General features: G+C 35.2%; 1 protein-coding gene across 2 annotated transcripts; it reads right to left on the reverse strand.

The window, feature by feature from the left end:
• Positions 1-201: 201 nt before the first annotated feature.
• Positions 202-18,438, reverse strand: cyp4t8 (cytochrome P450, family 4, subfamily T, polypeptide 8). Of its 2 annotated transcripts, XM_082149944.1 has the most exons (12): positions 18,133-18,438; positions 16,353-16,497; positions 16,210-16,254; positions 14,808-14,935; positions 12,458-12,582; positions 12,225-12,379; positions 11,094-11,200; positions 10,764-10,954; positions 9,062-9,195; positions 8,179-8,243; positions 6,697-6,779; positions 202-1,162 (listed from the first exon to the last, which is right to left on the reverse strand). In XM_082149944.1, exons 1-12 carry the CDS (start codon positions 18,316-18,318, stop codon positions 985-987), a joined length of 1,542 nt encoding a protein of 513 aa, XP_082006070.1. In that variant the 5' UTR covers positions 18,319-18,438; the 3' UTR covers positions 202-984. The 2 variants fall into 2 exon arrangements, with proteins under 2 accessions (XP_082006070.1, XP_082006069.1); XM_082149943.1 differs by lacking the exons at positions 202-1,162; positions 6,697-6,779; positions 8,179-8,243 and adding an exon at positions 8,255-8,906 and having other exon boundaries at positions 9,014-9,195; positions 18,133-18,383.

Genomic DNA, 18,438 nt, shown 5'->3' on the forward strand with positions numbered 1-18,438 from the left:
AAGTCAAGTCACCTTTATTTATATAGGTTTTTTTTATTTATATTTATATACGCTACTCTGAATAATACCTGAACTTCGTATTTTGAGCACTTCTTGCGTTGTTGTTGCTTTTGCCTCTTTATGATGACTCGCTGAATTTTGTCCTAATTTGTAAGTCGCTTTGGACAAAGGCGTCTGCTAAATGACTAAATGTAAATGTAAATATAGTGCTTTTTACAATACAGATTGTTTCAAAGCAGCTTTACAGAGATAATAGGAAAATAATGCAACAAAGATTGTTTTGGCTGTACAGCAGCTCTAGAAGAAAGTCATTGTCTGGCTTAAGTTTTTAATTGATTCATTTCCGTTGTATAAATCATTAGTTGTTAACTTAGGGGGTGCTTACACGACACTGTTTTAACTAAAAACAGAAAACCTTTAATGCGTTATGGCCGTTCATTTACACGACAACAGTGTTTGGTGGCCTGAGAATGCAAACTTTGAAATAAGTTTCAAAGTGCAAGTTTTTGAAAACGGATTTTGAAAGCGATACCGTTATCATCTCCATGTAAACTTCAAAAACGTGAATCTTTGAAAACGGTGACGGCATGGACATTCGTATTATGTGTTTAGTCTATAGGCATGTGTGGTTGAATGCGTATGTGTGAGGGCACGTAGTCTGTCTTTACAAGCTGACATTGCCAATTACTTGTCTGGCATGCATAATACAGATTTTGATAACGTTTTCATCTGTACAAAAAAAAAAAAAAAAACAAAAAAAAAAAACCTTGTGTTGATGGAGTGAATTCGCTAAGCAGTTTTACCACTTTATTGTGTGGAAATTCATTGCAAAAATCATCTTATTCAATAACAATCCAGTTTCCAGGCACCAAATGTGCTGAATAAGGCAGTGCGCAGTAAATTTTTCAATTAAGTCATTGTCATTCTTCTCAGAGCAAATAGGCCTCCAGCACGTCAAACAGGCTCAATGTACACGCTATCTTTTCATGAATCATTTTCCACTAATTTGATCTTGATGTGAATTCCATTGATTGATCTGAGCACTACTAGAGGGATCATCTTCGGGGTGTGTTTGGGGTCTTTAATGAGGCGATATTTCCTCAGTGTCAGCGCCACTGCTACTTTCATCTCATTCATGGCAAAGTTCTGTCCAATGCAGTTTCTGTAATCAGATATACATCAGAAGCTTTATTAGCTGTTTATTTAAACCATTTCTGTCTTTTTCTATCTGAAGCAATTGCATTAGTACTGAAATGTATAAATTCACAACAATTTGTTTACAAATCAGACAACACTATTTTGGATATAGTAGCACAATCTACTGGGCAGTTTTACAGTAGTTTTTTCAATCACAGTCATAGGAGTTTAGAAATCATTGTAATTCACATAATATGAAACAGCAGGGACAGTCATCCCAGAGAAACCTGAGATTAGTTATCTAAAAATTTGGTATCTAACATGCTTACTGAAGAAATAAAACTCCACCATTGAACAAACATTTTGTGCCAGTGCCAAGAATGCCAATGTAGGGATATCATTGTAAAAAAAAAAAAAGTTAAAAAAAATATACACTTTAGCATACTTTTAAAATGAGAACTTATTAGGGAAATATCAAATATTTTGAAATGCAATGTTTTTCAGACACGTTGGGCCAGATTTACTAACAGCTTGTGCCAGCTCAAACCCTCTTTTGAAGTTAACAAAAACAATAAAGACAAGCAGTGAAGAGTTGGCGATGAAAAGACATGGACACAGTTATTTTTGTGGCTGACTTTACCAGTAACACATTATAAGCAATGTGAGTTATGTAATCAGATTTTTTTTTCAAGTAACTAGTAAAGTAACACATTACTTTTAAATTTAGATACATTTTTCAATAAGTAATGCAGGTTGCTTTGTTTTCCCATGTATTGATTGACAGCTCTCCTGTCCCCATGTAGAGAGGAATCGTGAGTAAGTGCAGAGGAGTCGTGTGACCTGTGTGAACATGATGCTTATTGTAGTTCTAGACTGAGCATTTACTTATCTCACTTGCACAAAACCAGATTCAGTATTCCTCAATGTGAATAAAAACAGTGAAATGCAAACTCCGAATATTATGCAAACCAACAATAATTTAACATGTTAATATAAACTATATACTTTATGTCACTTTATTAATCAATGTCTTTGATGCTGACCTTTGATGATCCAATTCAAGCATAATAATAAGCAAAAATGACGTTACATTTAACATTTGTGTTTCTTTTTTTTGTTGGCCTTTATTGTGAAAAGCCAATAAACACACAATCATGCAAACTTCAGTTTTTATGTTTATGCACTGTTCATACTGTTTTAAAATAATTTACATCCTGTACACAATGTTTTGAATTTAAAAAAAGGATCTCAGTCTGTGTTGTGGTGTGAGGTCAACTTGGTCAAGTAATAGCCTAAACAAGTGTCCTTTAGGAATCATCAATTGAGCATGAATGTCACCTAGTGGCCTTTGTTGGTATAGCAACTCACAAAAAGCAAATTTTAGGGTGAACCATTTTTTTTATATAAAATTTTTTTATTTTTTATTGCAGCACTTTTTTATTAAACAGCTATAACTTTCTTTTTTTTTGAAGACACCTGTGCAAGAAACTTCAAAGTGTCTTTAAAACAAGAATGAGGTTTATATTCTAACACGTTCCAGAATTACATTCATTTGAATTTCCTTTGCAGGTCTACACTCAAAAATGAGAGTGGCAGATAACAGGTTAATTGCTGAAGTGCTCAAAAATGTAACTACACGTCGCGGCGACGCGGACCGCAAGATCTGTGATTGGTCGGCTGGATAGCATCGCGTTTCCTCTTACGCATTTCCGGAATGATCTTCTGCACTCTGCATCGCCCGCCCGCCATTTTTAAATTCCGAAGATCAGTGAAGAGCCATGGAAATAGACCAAGTGACCGAGAGATTGGTTGAAGAAGTGCGGAAATACAGCCATCTGTATGACTCCTTCAGTCGCCATTGCTCGTAGAAACCTAAACTCATAACAGCCGCGAGGAATGTAAACACAGTGGAACATTAAAACCCACCCGCGCCAACTAGCGTTTTGGCGGTGTAACTGCAGAGCAACACAGACATTCGCAGAAGTATAAATGCTCACGACGGCGTTGCCTACGTGCGTAGCCTACGACGTACACTACGGCGTACACTCGACGCAGAAGTATAAATTGGCCTTGAGGCTTTATTAATTTCAAATTTGGTGTGAAAGGGCCTTTATATTTGCCAAAAATATAACTTTTTTTTTTGTGTGTGTTATTAAAAACAAACAAGCAAGCCCAGCCCAGGTGAGAAAAAGTAACGCAAAAGTAGCATAACGCATTACTTTCCATGACAAGTAACACAATTATTTACTTTTTAAGGGAGTAACCTGGACCTTACGGCATATGCATTTTTAAGAGTTTCCCTTTCAAATGCAAAATGTATAGGTGGAGAGTATTTAAATAAATCCTGCAACGTGATTTACTAAGGTTTGCAGTAATTTACTGGCATTTGTGCCATTTAACGCAGCATAAAAGCATGTCTTAACCCATTTTTGCACTTGACATGCTGTGATAGTTGCTGCTAGGAGGAGAAACCACAGAGAACAAACAGAGTGTGATTAGAAGGAAGAGAATTTTCAATACATTTAAATTAATCATACAACGTGATTTACTAAGGTTTGAGAAAGTCAATTTAAAGGTATTTGCTCCATTATTTATTGTAGATTACCCACACCTGATTATCATCGGCTCTGCTTGTTTGCAACCCTGCGCTCATTTGTGCTTCTCTTGCTAGATTGTGTTGGTCATAATGGAAATGAGCTGATGTGTCTGTGTTCATGTTTGCACTGTCAGTAGATCCTCTCCCATCTGCACTTTTATGGGATTGCGGTCTCTGTAATTTGCCCTGTTTAGTAAATCTGGCCCTTAATTGCATGTTACTTGCAATTAAATTAAAATGTATTATAACCCTATATTATATTATTATATTATAGTGCTTTTTGACCCACTTTAATACTAAAGGTCCTATATGTAATTTCATAATTACTACTTTTGTATTTGAAATAAATGCACTGACAAGAAATTATTGTAAACTAAAAATATACTTTGAAATATATACTAAGAAATATAATTTCTTAATGACATACTTCATGTCATTTGTAAAACGTGTATGTCATGTTTTTAACATAGTCATGAAAGTTAGTCAAGGGGCCCTATTTTAACGATCTGAAACGCAAGTATCAAGCGCAAAACGCAAGGCGGGTCTTGGGCGCTGTTGCTATTATACCGGCGGGATAAATGACTCTTGCGCCCGACGCAAATCTAAAATGGGTTTGTCTGAAGTAGCTTCATTATTCATAGGTGTGGTTTGGGCGTAACGTGAAATAAACCAATCAGAGCGTCATCTCACATTCCCTTTAAGAGCAGGGGCGCTTGTTCTAAAGCGGATTCCTATTATAACGGCGGATTTGCCAGGCGCGCGCCAGCAGCGGTTCACAGCCGAGGAGACCGACGTTCTCGTCAGGGACGTTGGGGATGGAGAAACACACCCAAATTAACTTCGGTTAAACAGGCGTATGATAATTTGGGTAAATGTGTAAGCTAAATCGCTTTTATAATAAACTGTATATCTATCTATCTATCTATCTATCTATCTATCTATCTATCTATCTATCGTAATAATGTCTGATTTGCAAAAATGATAACTGCTGCGTCTGTGTGTAGATGAGAGTATAAAAGTGTATGCGCGTTGGTCACACGCTACATTGATTATGGCCAAGCATGCGCCCTTAAAATAGCATATGAAAAACATGCGCAACGCGCCACTGACTTTAAACTGTTTTTTTTCGGTCATTGGCGGAATTGTTTTCTAAACCTGCAAAATAGCATGAGGGAACGTTTGCGCCGGAACACGCCTCCTCTTTGCGCTGAACCGCCCAGGGAGTGCAAGTGTATTTCTTAGTTAACCGACGTGCGTCTGTGGAGGGAAAAGTCCGCTTTGCGCGGGTGCAAAATAGGAATGATACATGCGTCGGTGTACAAAGTCAATTGCGCTGGGTGCAAGATAGGGCCCATAGTCTCTTTAAGTACACTTAAGTGGCCTTTTATTTCATTAATATTATATTATCTCCAAGTGCTTTTTTTTATTTAAAATGTATACTTTTGAGATTTGAAGTACAAGTGCACATTCAGTACAATTATTATTCAAAAGTAGCTAAGCCAACTTAGTAAATCTTTTCAAACAAAAGCAATGTCAAACGACCTGCATTATCAGTTGCTTTATTGTTGTTTGCTCTGCTATCATCAGGGTTGAACTGAGGTCAGTTGAAGGAAAGTTCAGTTCTTTATGCAATTCTTTTTCAAACAACAGCAGTTCATAGTGATGTGTGTCAAGCTGTTAGGACAAAAACTCACACATGTAGTCCACATGAGCTGTGCGCAATATTCCAATTCCAATATGATAAGTTTTCAGTAGGGAGCGTAGCAAAAACTTTTATTCACTGATAATTTTGCCAACTTCCAATTGCATCTGCGCTCAGATTCTAAAACAGCGTGCTAAGACAGGTTGCTTTTTCACAGGACAACAGTGATTGCAAAACGCTATTGCTTTTTGCAATTGTTTAAATATGCAGAAAAAGCTGCAGCAGAGGGAAAGATTTTTAGTGAATAATGACTTAAATTTCAGTTTGTTCGTCTACTATATGATAGAGCTTCACAATTACTTGTTAAAAGATCGTGATCTCGATTCAAACAGCCACGTGATCTTATTTCTAAATGACAATGATTCTGAGCAGTTGCCATGTATCGGTACGAAACAGCTTCACCAGCAGTATTTTCAACCACACATTATTAATACTTCTGCTACAATAATTTATATGATCACAGAAGTACTGGGATTAAAGTTTAAAGTTTGGATATATACACTGATGTCTATGGTCGGTAGCAAACTTGATTTATGCTTCAAATAAAGATTGTATTGATTAAATCATTACACCAGAAGGTGGCGACAAATGACTGTTACAACAATGTATTTGTCATTGGATTATTCATTTGTGATTTGTTCAAGTGCAGATTCATCCAGTAATGAAACAAGTGAAGTCTTTATGCGCAAATCATTGAAGCATTCAGTCAAAAAAAAAAAAAAAAAATACAAAAAAATAATAATAATCAATTTAATGAAATATTTTTTAAAAAAGACTACAGCATTTCACATTTTGTCTGATCCTCTAGTAAATTCCATGTTATTTTGTTTAGTTTTCTATTGAGAATCTTGATCTCTATTTTAAACAAATAAATACTGTAAATGTATCCAGAATTGTGCAGCTCTACTATATGAGTTCAGAAATCTTGAAATATAGTATTGTGACATAGCAAATATAGGCTACTTGTATGGTAATTTTATGTTTTTGTTTGTTACTATGAACTGTCATTGAACAGGAAAGAGCTCCTTGAAGAATCTTCCTTTTCTGTTGGATAGGAAAAACAGCGTACAGGTTTTGAACTTAAATTTTCTTTTTTTTTCTTTTTCAGCTTTACTAAGAATCTCATTGCTATTTGTTCTCATGCGGTTTGAAATGGGGTCAGAGAACCAAACGGCAGCTCTATTCTGTGCGAGTGAAATGTGAGTGAATGACCCACTTGCTAAACTGCTCATGTTTCTTCAACACTCGCTGGCTTACAAACCTGGGTCCAGCAGAGAAGGGCACAAACGCATGAGGTGATCTCTTAGCAGAGTTCTCCGGCAGAAATCTCAATGGATCAAATACCTGTGGACAACATAACATTTTAAATACATGTACAGAATTCTAAAGTAGAGTTATATACACAGACTTTAAAAACACATGAAATGTACTTGTTTTGTTCTCTTATATTTATGTTTTCTTTTGATGAAGTAAATATTACAAACTTAAAATGATTAAGGTTAAATATGGTTGTGTTCTGATTGTGAGTATTTTGATTATATTAAAGTGGGGTCCGATAGTATGAGACCAAAATCTGTGATGTAACTCTTAAAAGCCTGTCATTGATCATGTGACTGTTTGTACACAAGATGCATCTTAAATCATGCTGGAGAACATGATCATCAGGTTTTGTTCATCTAGCTCCAGTGCTGCTTTCATTAAAGTCCCCCTGTAGTCTATAATTGTATCCCTTAAAACTCATCTTTGATCACCAAAATTACATATTTAAAAAAAAATGTCCTTGTAAAAATGTCTTCATGCCTTAGGAGTTGTTTACACGACACTGTTGTCAATTAAAAACGGAAAACTTTTGATGCGTTTTAGCCGTTCGTTTACACGACAATGGCGTTTTGGGTGCCCGAAAACGCAAAGTTTGAAAACGGGTTCAAAGTGCAAGTTTTTGAAAACTTCTATTAGATTGCAAATCTCTGAAGACGATGACGTCATGCACATGCATATTACATGTTCAGTCTATAGTGTTTCATAGCCATCTAATGGCCTGGCAGCAGAATACACGGGTTTTATTCGTTTTCGCGGATCCGTGTGAATGAGGATCGTTTTGACAATGGTGTCATCTGTATGTGGAAAACTCAAAGCAAAAAACGTCTCCGTTTTAAGCATATCGTTGTCGTGTAAACGTACCCTTAAAATAGCTTGAATGTAACTCTACACCCTTGCCTCATTTAGTATACGCAGATGAATATGTAAATGAGCCCCGCCTCCACTCCCTCACTCAGCTCAGAGATCCACTCGTTGACGATCACACGTTGATCTGATTGGTTACAAGGTAGTTTGTGACGTCAGAAACACCAGCGATTTCAAACCGTGTTTTTGAGACTGTCTTTGGTTCACTGCAGTTTTAAGGAGAAAATACTCAGCAATGGTGTTGACATGAATTTTCACATGGTTTGTCTTAAAGCATATTAAAAACATGTCTAGACAACATTAAAAAATTTCACCACAGGGGGACTTTAAAACAAAAGACAGGCACACTAGACAGAGACATTCTCAATTAAATTCTTGTCCTTTTTCAACAAATCAGATTATGCTGTTAAAATCATTTGCATTGAAAAATAAAAATGCAAATAGAGCACTTCACGATTTATCTCAAGCATTTGGACCCCATTTAATTTCTCACTCAATATGTTATGTTTTGTAGTGAGCGATGCATTGCATATTTCAGATGTAAAGAAAGCACTCATACATATGGATTCTCCCAAACTGTGGCATTCAAGTGGATCCCATAAATGCTAACTGCAATGGTACAACCTATGGAAGAGTAAACAGTGTTTTAAGGCATGCAGATACTGTATGTATTTAGCCAGTTTTGTGATGAGCTGATAATGTTCAGTGTCATACTGCATATACCAAGCAACTGAACAACAAGCAGCTAGATTAATGTTTGAACAGATGTTCTCTGAGTTAGAGGTCATTGTGTCTGTTTACAAGTGAACTAGGTTTAAAGCAGTAGGCAATTTTTCAACCGTCATACCTACTGTTGGCCAAAACAAGCCATGTCCATGTTGGCTGTTCTTTCTTCACATACAGTGCTGCAGTTTTGTGTCTGTTGCTTTGGCATAACTATTTGGCCTCTTTTTGGACCATTAATAAAATTATTCAACCAAAAATGTAAATATCTTTTGTAAAAAAATGTAAAAAACAAATATCTTCTTGCAATAAAACTGGGTGGTGACCAAGTGACTGGCATGCTTTAAAAGGACAAAAAAAGTACCATAAAATGCCATAAAAGTACTATACAAGTAGTATATGACTTGTGCACTTGCCTTCTTTAGTCTTCTGATAGCCATTGTGTGAGGAACAGACTGAAACATTGGCCATTATTCATTAAAAATCACAGTACTTAGAGGTAATTAATTAGAGGTGCTAAAGACATTGCCTTTCGTGTGCATTGTGAACGTACCAGGTTTAGATCTGTGGAGGTGAATGAGATTTGTATTATGGACACACTAGGAGAGCTGTTATGGCTTTAACAAACTTGGAATCAGGCACACAAGTCATATGGACTACTATGAAGATACCTTTATGGTATTTGGAGTTTGACAGTCACTGGGTGATCACAGAATTACCTTTAGGTACAGTCCGTCCATCAAAGAAAGTCATGGGTTTAGTCAACTTTCGTGAAATTCCCGGCACAGGAGGGCAAAGCCGCAGAGATTCTTTAATACACATTGTGGTATAAGGAATTTTATTGAGGTCTTCCCTGAAACAGAAGGAGAGAGACGCAGTCTCAGAGAAACAGATGGTGTATAATGCATTTCCAAAGAAATTAAGTCATAATAAGGAAATGTAATGAGTTGATTTGCTATGAAAATAGCATAGCTGAGCTAAAGCTGCTAATATCGTATTTGTACTGTAAAATTTTTATTCTTTAAATCTAAATTCTAGCAAAATTCTTGACATATTTGTTACTAGGGGCCATATCATACACCCGGCGCAATGCAGCACCAAGCACGACACAAGTGTGTTTGAAATACATAACTTGTTTCAGCCCGACGCATATATCATTTTCACGTCCTGCACCATGTTGTTTAAATAGCAAATGCATTTGCGCCTATTTATGCGTCCATGGGCTGCTGGTCTGAAAACAAGGTGTGTTCAGGCACATTGTTGTCGCGTTGCTATTTTGAGGCAACTGAAATAGACTGAGCCATTGACCAACAAAAACTTGGTCAAAGGTTAAACGCATTTTTTTTTTGTGGTTTATTTAAAGAGCGCGTTAGTAATGCTTGCGTACACTTTGCTTATTACAGACACAGGGATGCGCAACAACACACAAACATTTTTAAAAATGAAAAATAAAAGGATTACAATGTAAAAGATTCATATTGTGTATATAAAGATATGGTGGGATCCGGCTTGTCCCGTAGATGGTCTGCTTGCGCTTTAACCTTGCGCATGAGCAGATCTGTTTAAGCGTTCAGCCTTTCCGCTTGCAAATTCCACCATGTAAATAGCGAATCCGCCATGGCGCGAGCGCAACTAGCTTTTAAAGGGAATGAGAGATGAGACTTTGATTGGTTTATTTCACGTTACGCCCAGAACACACCCATTACTCATTAAGAGAATAGGGACAACCCTTTAAGACCATGCCCTTGCCGACCATTCTTCCCGTCGTTAAACTAGTGGATTCGGATGCGCCCTCAGTGCACTTGCGCTGTGCGCTATAGACCATGCGCTTAGATCGTTAAAATGGGCCCCATGACTGTTTAATTGAGTGAATTTTTTATTTTAACTTCCAATAATTATGAAAACATTTTAACATTTCATTACTTTATGTAATTTCTGTTGCAGTTAAACAGTATAGCATTACTAGATAGACTTACATGAAAAACTAAAGCGTTGCTTATTTCATTTGTATCTTTTTTCTATTGTGTTTGTCATATTGTGTGTAATTTTCTTCTTTGTTTTTTATTGTTATGACTGACTTTTCATTTGTCTTCAAAAACGGAGGACTTTTTTACCTACATTAGTTGGCCTAGTATTAGTTTCTGCTCTGATATAGAATTTTTTTATTAGGTTGCTTGTGAGCGTCCTGCTACTGGTTGCCTACTAACTAACGTTTAAGAGATAACATTCACAGATGTTACTCGATGTTGTAGACAACAAATCAGTTTTCTTGCAAAAGTCCAGATTTTTGCCAAAATGGAGCAGCCCTTTTTGTTACTGTGACAGACCTACATTTCCAATCATACCACTATTAACAAACCAGGATCCAACTCTTCCTACACTTGACTCAACATGAGTCGAGTGATGACAGTATGACAGTACCAATCCAGCGTGTCTTTTCCATCCAGAGCTTGTAAGATCTCCTCCCGGCATTTCTCCTGGTGCTCAGGGTTACATGCCAGATTGTAGAAGATCCAAGATATTCCACTGGCTGTAGTGTCATGGCCTTCAAACATGAATGTGTCCACTTCAGCCCTGATATCCTCATCTGACAAACCCTGCTGATACTCATCCTGAGACCGACACACAACATGACAATCTGTTATAATAATAATACAACGGTACTATGCAATAGGTAACAACATTTCAGCCATGAAGGATTTTGATTAAGTCAGAATATAAGAATTGTGTAAGTGCTTGGGAATATCATACTCGGGCAGACAGAAGAATATCCAAAAAGTCCAAATATCGTTTGTTTTTAACAATGCCCTGTTCCTTCTCAATCTTCAAAACTTCCTTCCTCTTTCTGATAACTTCCGCTAAAAAAAAAATGATAGGAAATTGATAAGACATTAGAGTTTTGCTCGTTTAAGTCCTACACTTCCTTTCAAAAGTTTAAGGCTGCATTTATTTGATCAAAAATACAGTAATATTGTGAAATATTTTTACAATTTAAAATAACTGTTTTTAATTTGAATATATTTGAATTTTCAGCATCGTTACTCCAGCTTTTAGTGTCACATAATCTTTCAGAAATCATTCTAATATGATGATTTGCTGCTTAAGAAACATTTCTGATTATTATCAATGTTAAAAACAGTTGTGCTGCCTTATATAAATGTGGAAACTGTGGTACTTTTTTCAGAATTCTTTGACAACAAAAAGAATCTTTTTGTAGCATTATAAATGTCTTTTCTGTCACTTTTGATCAATTTAATGCATCCTTGCAGCATAAAAGTTTTTTTTTTTTAAATAATATAATAAAAAAATAACTTTTGTTTGAACATTAAGGCCCCGATATACGAAATCAAAGATCAAACAGGTGAAGTTCGAACTTCTTTTTACCCCAAAGCGAAGAAGGAAAAATAACTTTGTTGTGAGTATATCGGGGCCTGTAGTGTATATTTTGGTTTATCTAAGATATATAGCAGGTATGGACAAAAAAATAGCCCATGAGCAGGCACATTCTGAGAAATGGATCTGTTTCAAACAGGTTTCCTGAACTGGTTTCCCAGTCTTTCATTAGTTAGCCAAACAGATGGACTGGCAAGACTGCTCAAATCAACAAGCAAGTTTTGAAGGAAGGGTGTAGTGTAGCACTAAATGTTGAGCCCCCTATAGTCCATTTGGGTCAGAGAGAAAATGCATAATGTTTTTTCTTTTCTTTTTTTTAGACAGTAATGCAAAGCCATATTATAAAATTTCCAGAGCCTCATAAAATTCAGAGGAACAGTTACGATAATGGTTTCAGATTCAAATGTAAATATTACATTACATCTGCTGTGGGGTTCCTGCGGGCCTGCTCATGATGGACATGACTGTAGCTTGTCAAAGAAACAACACCTGTATGATTGTGTGCTATGCCAGCTGCCTTCCTGAATTTGTATCCATGTGGACTGAGATGAAATATGGCCTTGCTGTGGTATGGAAAAACTCTGAACCTGAGGTTCACCAGGTGGCAGAGGTCAAACACTGCCTGGGTGTACGGGTTGGTTCCACTGCAATGAGATCAGGGAGATTTTACTAAAAGGAATTGGATACGTACAAACGGACGAGGTAAAAGAGTATTTACTCACCTGTCTGTCTGACAGTTGCTGTTACAGCTGAACGCACATTTCATGATGCTGTCCAGGGTCATGAGACTTACATGCTTAAACAGTTCAAATGACTCTTCTGATTTGGCATAACCTTCAAACTTATCCTAAAAAACAGAAAATTTTATTTTCATTTAAAGTGTATCATTCTATGTCACTAGTATCACCAAACAATAAGGAATTACAAAACGAATTACTGTTATGTTCCAAGAACCATCAAGTTATGAAAATGTTATTTCTGAATGTTCTCTGAATGTTTAAAAAGTAACACTTTATAATAACGTTCAGTTGTAAGTCATTTATAAGTGGTTAGTTAATGATGAACTAATCATTTACAAAACATTCATAAATGATTAGCAAGTGATATACTAACATTTTATGTATGTTTTGTAAATTCCGTTACAAGTCATTTACAAGTGATTAGTAAATGATTAACTAATAATTTACGAAACATGACTATGTGTTCATAAATGATTAATAAGTGAAGTTAAAGGGTTAGTTCACCCAAAAATGAATAAGAGAATACAATGCTGAATAAAGTCGTAGTTTTTGTTATTTTTGGACCAAAATGTATTTTCGATGCTTCAAATTCTAACTAACCCACTGATGTCACATGGACTACTTTGATGATGTCTGTATTACCTTTCTGGACATGGACAGTATACCATACATACATTTTCAATGGAGGGACAGAAAGCTCTCGGACTAAATCTAAAATGTCTTAAACTGTGTTCCGAAGATGAACGGAGGTCTTACGGGCTTGGAACGACATGAGGGTGAGTCATTAATGACATAATTTTCATTTTTGGGTGAACTAACCCTTTAATTATTGTAGATGTTTTGTAGATTCAGTTATAAGTCATTTACAATTGATTAGTTAATGATAAACTAATCATTTACAAAACATGAATATGCGTTTCATAAATGTTTAATAAATTATGTTGTTTTTTTATATATACATGTAGCAATTAGAGGGTGCAGAAAGTGTTGTAAATGCCTTGTAAACACGTACAGATCATTTGTAACAGGTAAGTAACAGTGTTCAACACAATGATGTGTAAACGCATGAATAAATCATTTACAACACTTTCTGCATCCCCTAATCTAAAGTGTAAACTATTCATCACTTGTAAATGTGTTACACATCATTAGTAGATTACCACTTCAAGAATCAATAAGGCATAAGATCAACGAATCTTATCTACGAATGATGTGTAACACATTTACAAGTGATGAATAGTTTACACTTTAGATTAGGGGATGCAGAAAGTGTTGTAAATGATTTATTCATGCGTTTACACATAATCTATAACAGGTGTTGAACACTGTAGTGTGCACTGCAGTGTAAGTGCTGACTGGTGAGGGTATAGACAGCTGTCTTCTCTGAAACACATGGAGTCTTTAACCACTGTGCACCTGATGTGAGCAAAACATACAAAAAAAAATTAACAATTTATTAAACATTTATGTAATGCAGTCATGTTTTGTAAATGATTAGTTAATCATTAACTAATCAAATGTAAATGACTTATAACTGAATCTGCAAAACATACATAAAATAATGAACATATCACTTAATAATCATTTATTATTATACTATCAAATAATAATTTGACTATCAAAGTCAAAGTCAATTTGACTATCAAAGCATAGTCATGTTTTGTAAATGATTAGTTAATCATTTACTAATCACTTGTAAATGACGTTTTATAACGTTATTATAAAGTTGGTACTAATGTTCTGAGAACATTGTTAATTCGATTCAATTCACTTTTTTTTTATTATGTGTGACACAATACGTATCGTTTCAAAGAAGCTTTACAGAAAATGCATGTAATGTGTCCACATTACAATTTAGAGTGATCTGTTATCAGAGGTGACTGTCCAAGTTATGTATTTCAGAAATGAACATATACAAATCACGCAGTTATCCAACAATGTATTCATTTAAGGCTGAAACCATGAGCTCATGAAGTAAAAATATCAACTTCTAACACACATTCAAATAACATTACTCGAAGAACGTTAGCCAAAGTTCTGAGAACATTCCCTGTTAGCTGGGAAAAAAAACCTTAGTAAATCACCTTGCGTGATTCATTTAAATACTCTCCTCCAATAAATCTTGCATCTGAAAGGAAAACTCCTACAAATGCACGTGTAATAAGGTCAGCCGTAAAAATAACCCTGTCCACGCCTTTTCAGTGCTCATTTTTCACTGCGTGTCTTTAGTAAATCCTAAAAGTAATTTTTTTAACAGCAAAAGAGGGTTTATGCAGGAGCTGTTAGTAAATCTAGCCCAAAAATACACACTCAACAAGTGCCTTAAACGTACAAGCATGACTTCGGTTGAATCAGAAATAAGTTTCACATAAGGCTTCAAAACATCATAATGGAAACCAGGAGTGAGGAGTCGTCTATGCCGAAACCATTTCTGTCCAGCAGACACAAGCAAGCCATCGCCTGAGGAGACAGTGAAGAGTTAAGTGATAACAGGGTGTTTCTTTAACTAAAAGACACTTTTATGTTACTTTATGGGTAGATTCTTATTAAAACTGTTTTTACACTACTTTTCAAAAGCTGTTTATGTATAGATTTCATTGTTTTACCTTTGTTCCAAACCCAGAGACAAAATGTGAAAAATAATCCGTTTTTTTGTTGAATTACAACTATCCTACAGATGTCGCAGAATTTTTGCCACAAGTAATATTTTTTCCTAATAAAGTTTGTTTATTTGTTTGCCAAGGGGACAACATTGTCAGTCAAGTGCTTGATATGGAAAATGCAGTTTTTAAATAAAATCTTTTCACATTTGACAATAAGCATGAACATATTATTTAATTGTGTAAATTTAAGATACATAAAATGGTTAAAATACAAAAAAAATATTTAATGAGACTGCCATTTTATTCTAAAACTAAAACAGAGTGTCTATTTACATCAAATGCAAATAGTCAGCCTTGTTGGCAGAGGCTATTTACACTACTGTAACTCCATCCACCATTGTCTGATTAAGCCAGACAAAATTACAAAAGACATCCCGCTGATAGCAGGATTGGGTGGCGTTGGCTTTTGACTCGATCGACCCGAGTTTGAATCTGCCTTTTTCCAAACTCTTTCTTCTCTCTTGGATTTTCCCATCGCATTTCAGCTCCGAGAGGCGTTTATTTGAAAAAATATATATATTCAAAAAGTGGACATAAAGAGCCAAATGGGTATTTAATAGCGGGATTAAAGTGTTTAACGGGTAGGGTTAGGGGTAGCTTTAGGAACAGTAATGTCCCAATAAGTCTGTTTATGATTTTAATAAATATAATCATATACACTGAATATGTTGTTATTACTGCATACTGTTTTATAATATACTACAATACACTAATGAGAAAATAGTAGGCCTATCTGACACTATATGCACTAAGTATAAATAGCATCTCACAAGTATTTACACTTAGTGCAAAAAAAATATTTAATTTTATACTTATTTAATAAAATGTCATGTCTGCCACAGACTCAATGGTGACTCAATGGTGACTTGAGATGGTGAAAATTACATTTGTTTATGACAGAAAAACTGACAAAAACAGAATTCTAACATGGTATCTGTATATAGACTGTTGGACATTGTTAGTCAATAAAGTAAACTAGTAAAATCCAAGGGTCCCATAATTGAAGAAACACCCAATAATAACCTATTGAACAATGGTCTTTTATGTAAATTATCTTTTGTGTAATCTTACCTAACCAAGGGATGAAAAACTTATATGCATAGTCATCTTTGGGTTCTGTCAAAAAAGCAAAATTAGGTCATATAAAAATGCTTGTTTTGGTTATTAATTAAATCTTAAATGTATCATTCAAACAATCAATCAAAGATCAGCACCTGTTGTGGTGAGAATGGTCTTCGCATATGATGGGTGGTGGATATTCAAAATGGACAGTGATGGGCCAAACCACAGTGGAAAAGCAAATGGATACTGTTTACTCCACCTCATAATCTTTTCCAAATCATGTCCATCCTGGTGAAACTATAAAAAAAAGTTCATACAACTGTTATCAACATTACCCTCTAAAGTTATTAATTTCACGTGAATTCTTCCAATTCCTGCTGAAGAATGTGAGTGCAATACAAGGCTCTTCTGTTTTTTTGCCTTACAATATAACAATGTAATTGTTTAACTGCAGTGAATAGACAACGGCTCAGGCATGAGGTTACCGTCCTCGGAAGATAAGGAGGTCAAATACAGAGGACTTTTTATTCATACATTTTGTAATATTCATGAATTTATCTTTTTAAAATTTAAAATAAACTGGACGTTTTCTGAACGCTCAGAGGACGATCAGAAATAAAGTTTTCAGTAACACTAGTCCGTCTTTAATTAATAACTTCACAGGAACAAATCAGCAACACACTATTAATATTCTAGTATTAACTAATAAGACACTCTGATTAACGAATTAGTAAGTAATAGCACTCAGTTGAATGAGGTAGTTTACTATTAGCTAATCAATAACTACTATTTTGTCATACCTGCCAGATGACTACTAAGAACTAATACAGGTTCATAATTAATGTGAATAATGCATAATTAATTCTAAATTGAAGATCATGGTAACCCACTAGTAATGACTCAAGAAGGAATTAGCCTACTAATGATTTGGATCAGTATTCTAAAGTGAAGATCATGGTAACCCACTACTAATGACTCAAGCCTTACCAAATCCATCAGAAGGAATAACTATTCAAAACATTACAAAAACCTCAAAAGTAGGGCAGCACAGTATATCGAAATATTGCAAATATATATATCACGATATGCATATTGCAACAACAGCTTGTAATAACTGGGGTATGAACAAAAGACAAAGAGAAAATCACTCACTGCTCTTGGCTGAATAACTTTTGTAGCTTTAATAAGAATCAATATTTATTTAATTCATACAGTGAAAACTAAGCAGTGTTTTATTTTTACATTTGATTATTCAGTTTCTGTTGTTAAATAAACCTAATGTAGAATAACCTGAAACCCTAAACCCCTGTGGTTTACACTGATGTTAAAATATAACACTTCTTTACTACAGTAAAACACTGCTGTTCACTTTCAGAAGTTGTAGGGATGTTTTCTTGTCACCAAAAGAATGTGAAACACGTATGTAGGTCATTTAATTTAAAATATATTTTAAAGATTAAGTTTATTTTACACACTTTACTCAAAAGCTTACAATCACTTTAGAATACCGTTCCAAATCATTAGTTATTCCTTCTGAAGAATTTGGTAATACTAACTTGAGTCTATATGATCTTCACATTAGAATGAATTACAAATTGTGCTTTATTCACATTAATAATTAACCTGCAGTGCTTAGTAGTCCTCTGGCAGGTATGAAAAAATTGTTGTTATTGATTAGCTAATAGTGAACTAGCCTACCTCCTTCGACTAAGCACTATAACTAATTCGTTAATCAGAGTTAATAGTTGTTACTAGAGTGTTAATTGCGTTACTCATTTGTTCCTGTGTATTCATTAATGACGGAACAGTATTCTAAAGAGTTCCCAAGATTTAATATCTTAGAAACAACCTTAGAACATATGTTTGTTAGCAAGGTAACGTTAGTTGATGAGATATAGTTATTCATTCATAGCTGTAACGTTAGTTGTTTACCTCCTTGACGTGTCCGAAGAGCCAGTGTGCAGGTGGTCCTGGAAAAGGCTCCATAGTTCGCATCCCCCTTCTCTTCATTAACAATAATCTAACCACTATCACCAAACACACAAGCAATGCGAGTGCAAAGACATGATTCACTGAGAGAGCTTCCAAATTCAACGGGAAAATCCAGTAGAGCTGCATGATATGAGCTGAGCTGTCAGTCAGTCTCGCTCTGGCTCTTCTGTGGTCATTGAACTTGATATGGGAAAGAGGAAGTGATGAGGAAAGAGGGACGGACTTTCTGCTGATGGACACAACAAA

The sequence above is a fragment of the Leuciscus leuciscus genome (assembly GCF_965113295.1).
Source record: "Leuciscus leuciscus genome assembly, chromosome: 20".
NCBI lineage: Eukaryota > Metazoa > Chordata > Actinopteri > Cypriniformes > Leuciscidae > Leuciscus > Leuciscus leuciscus.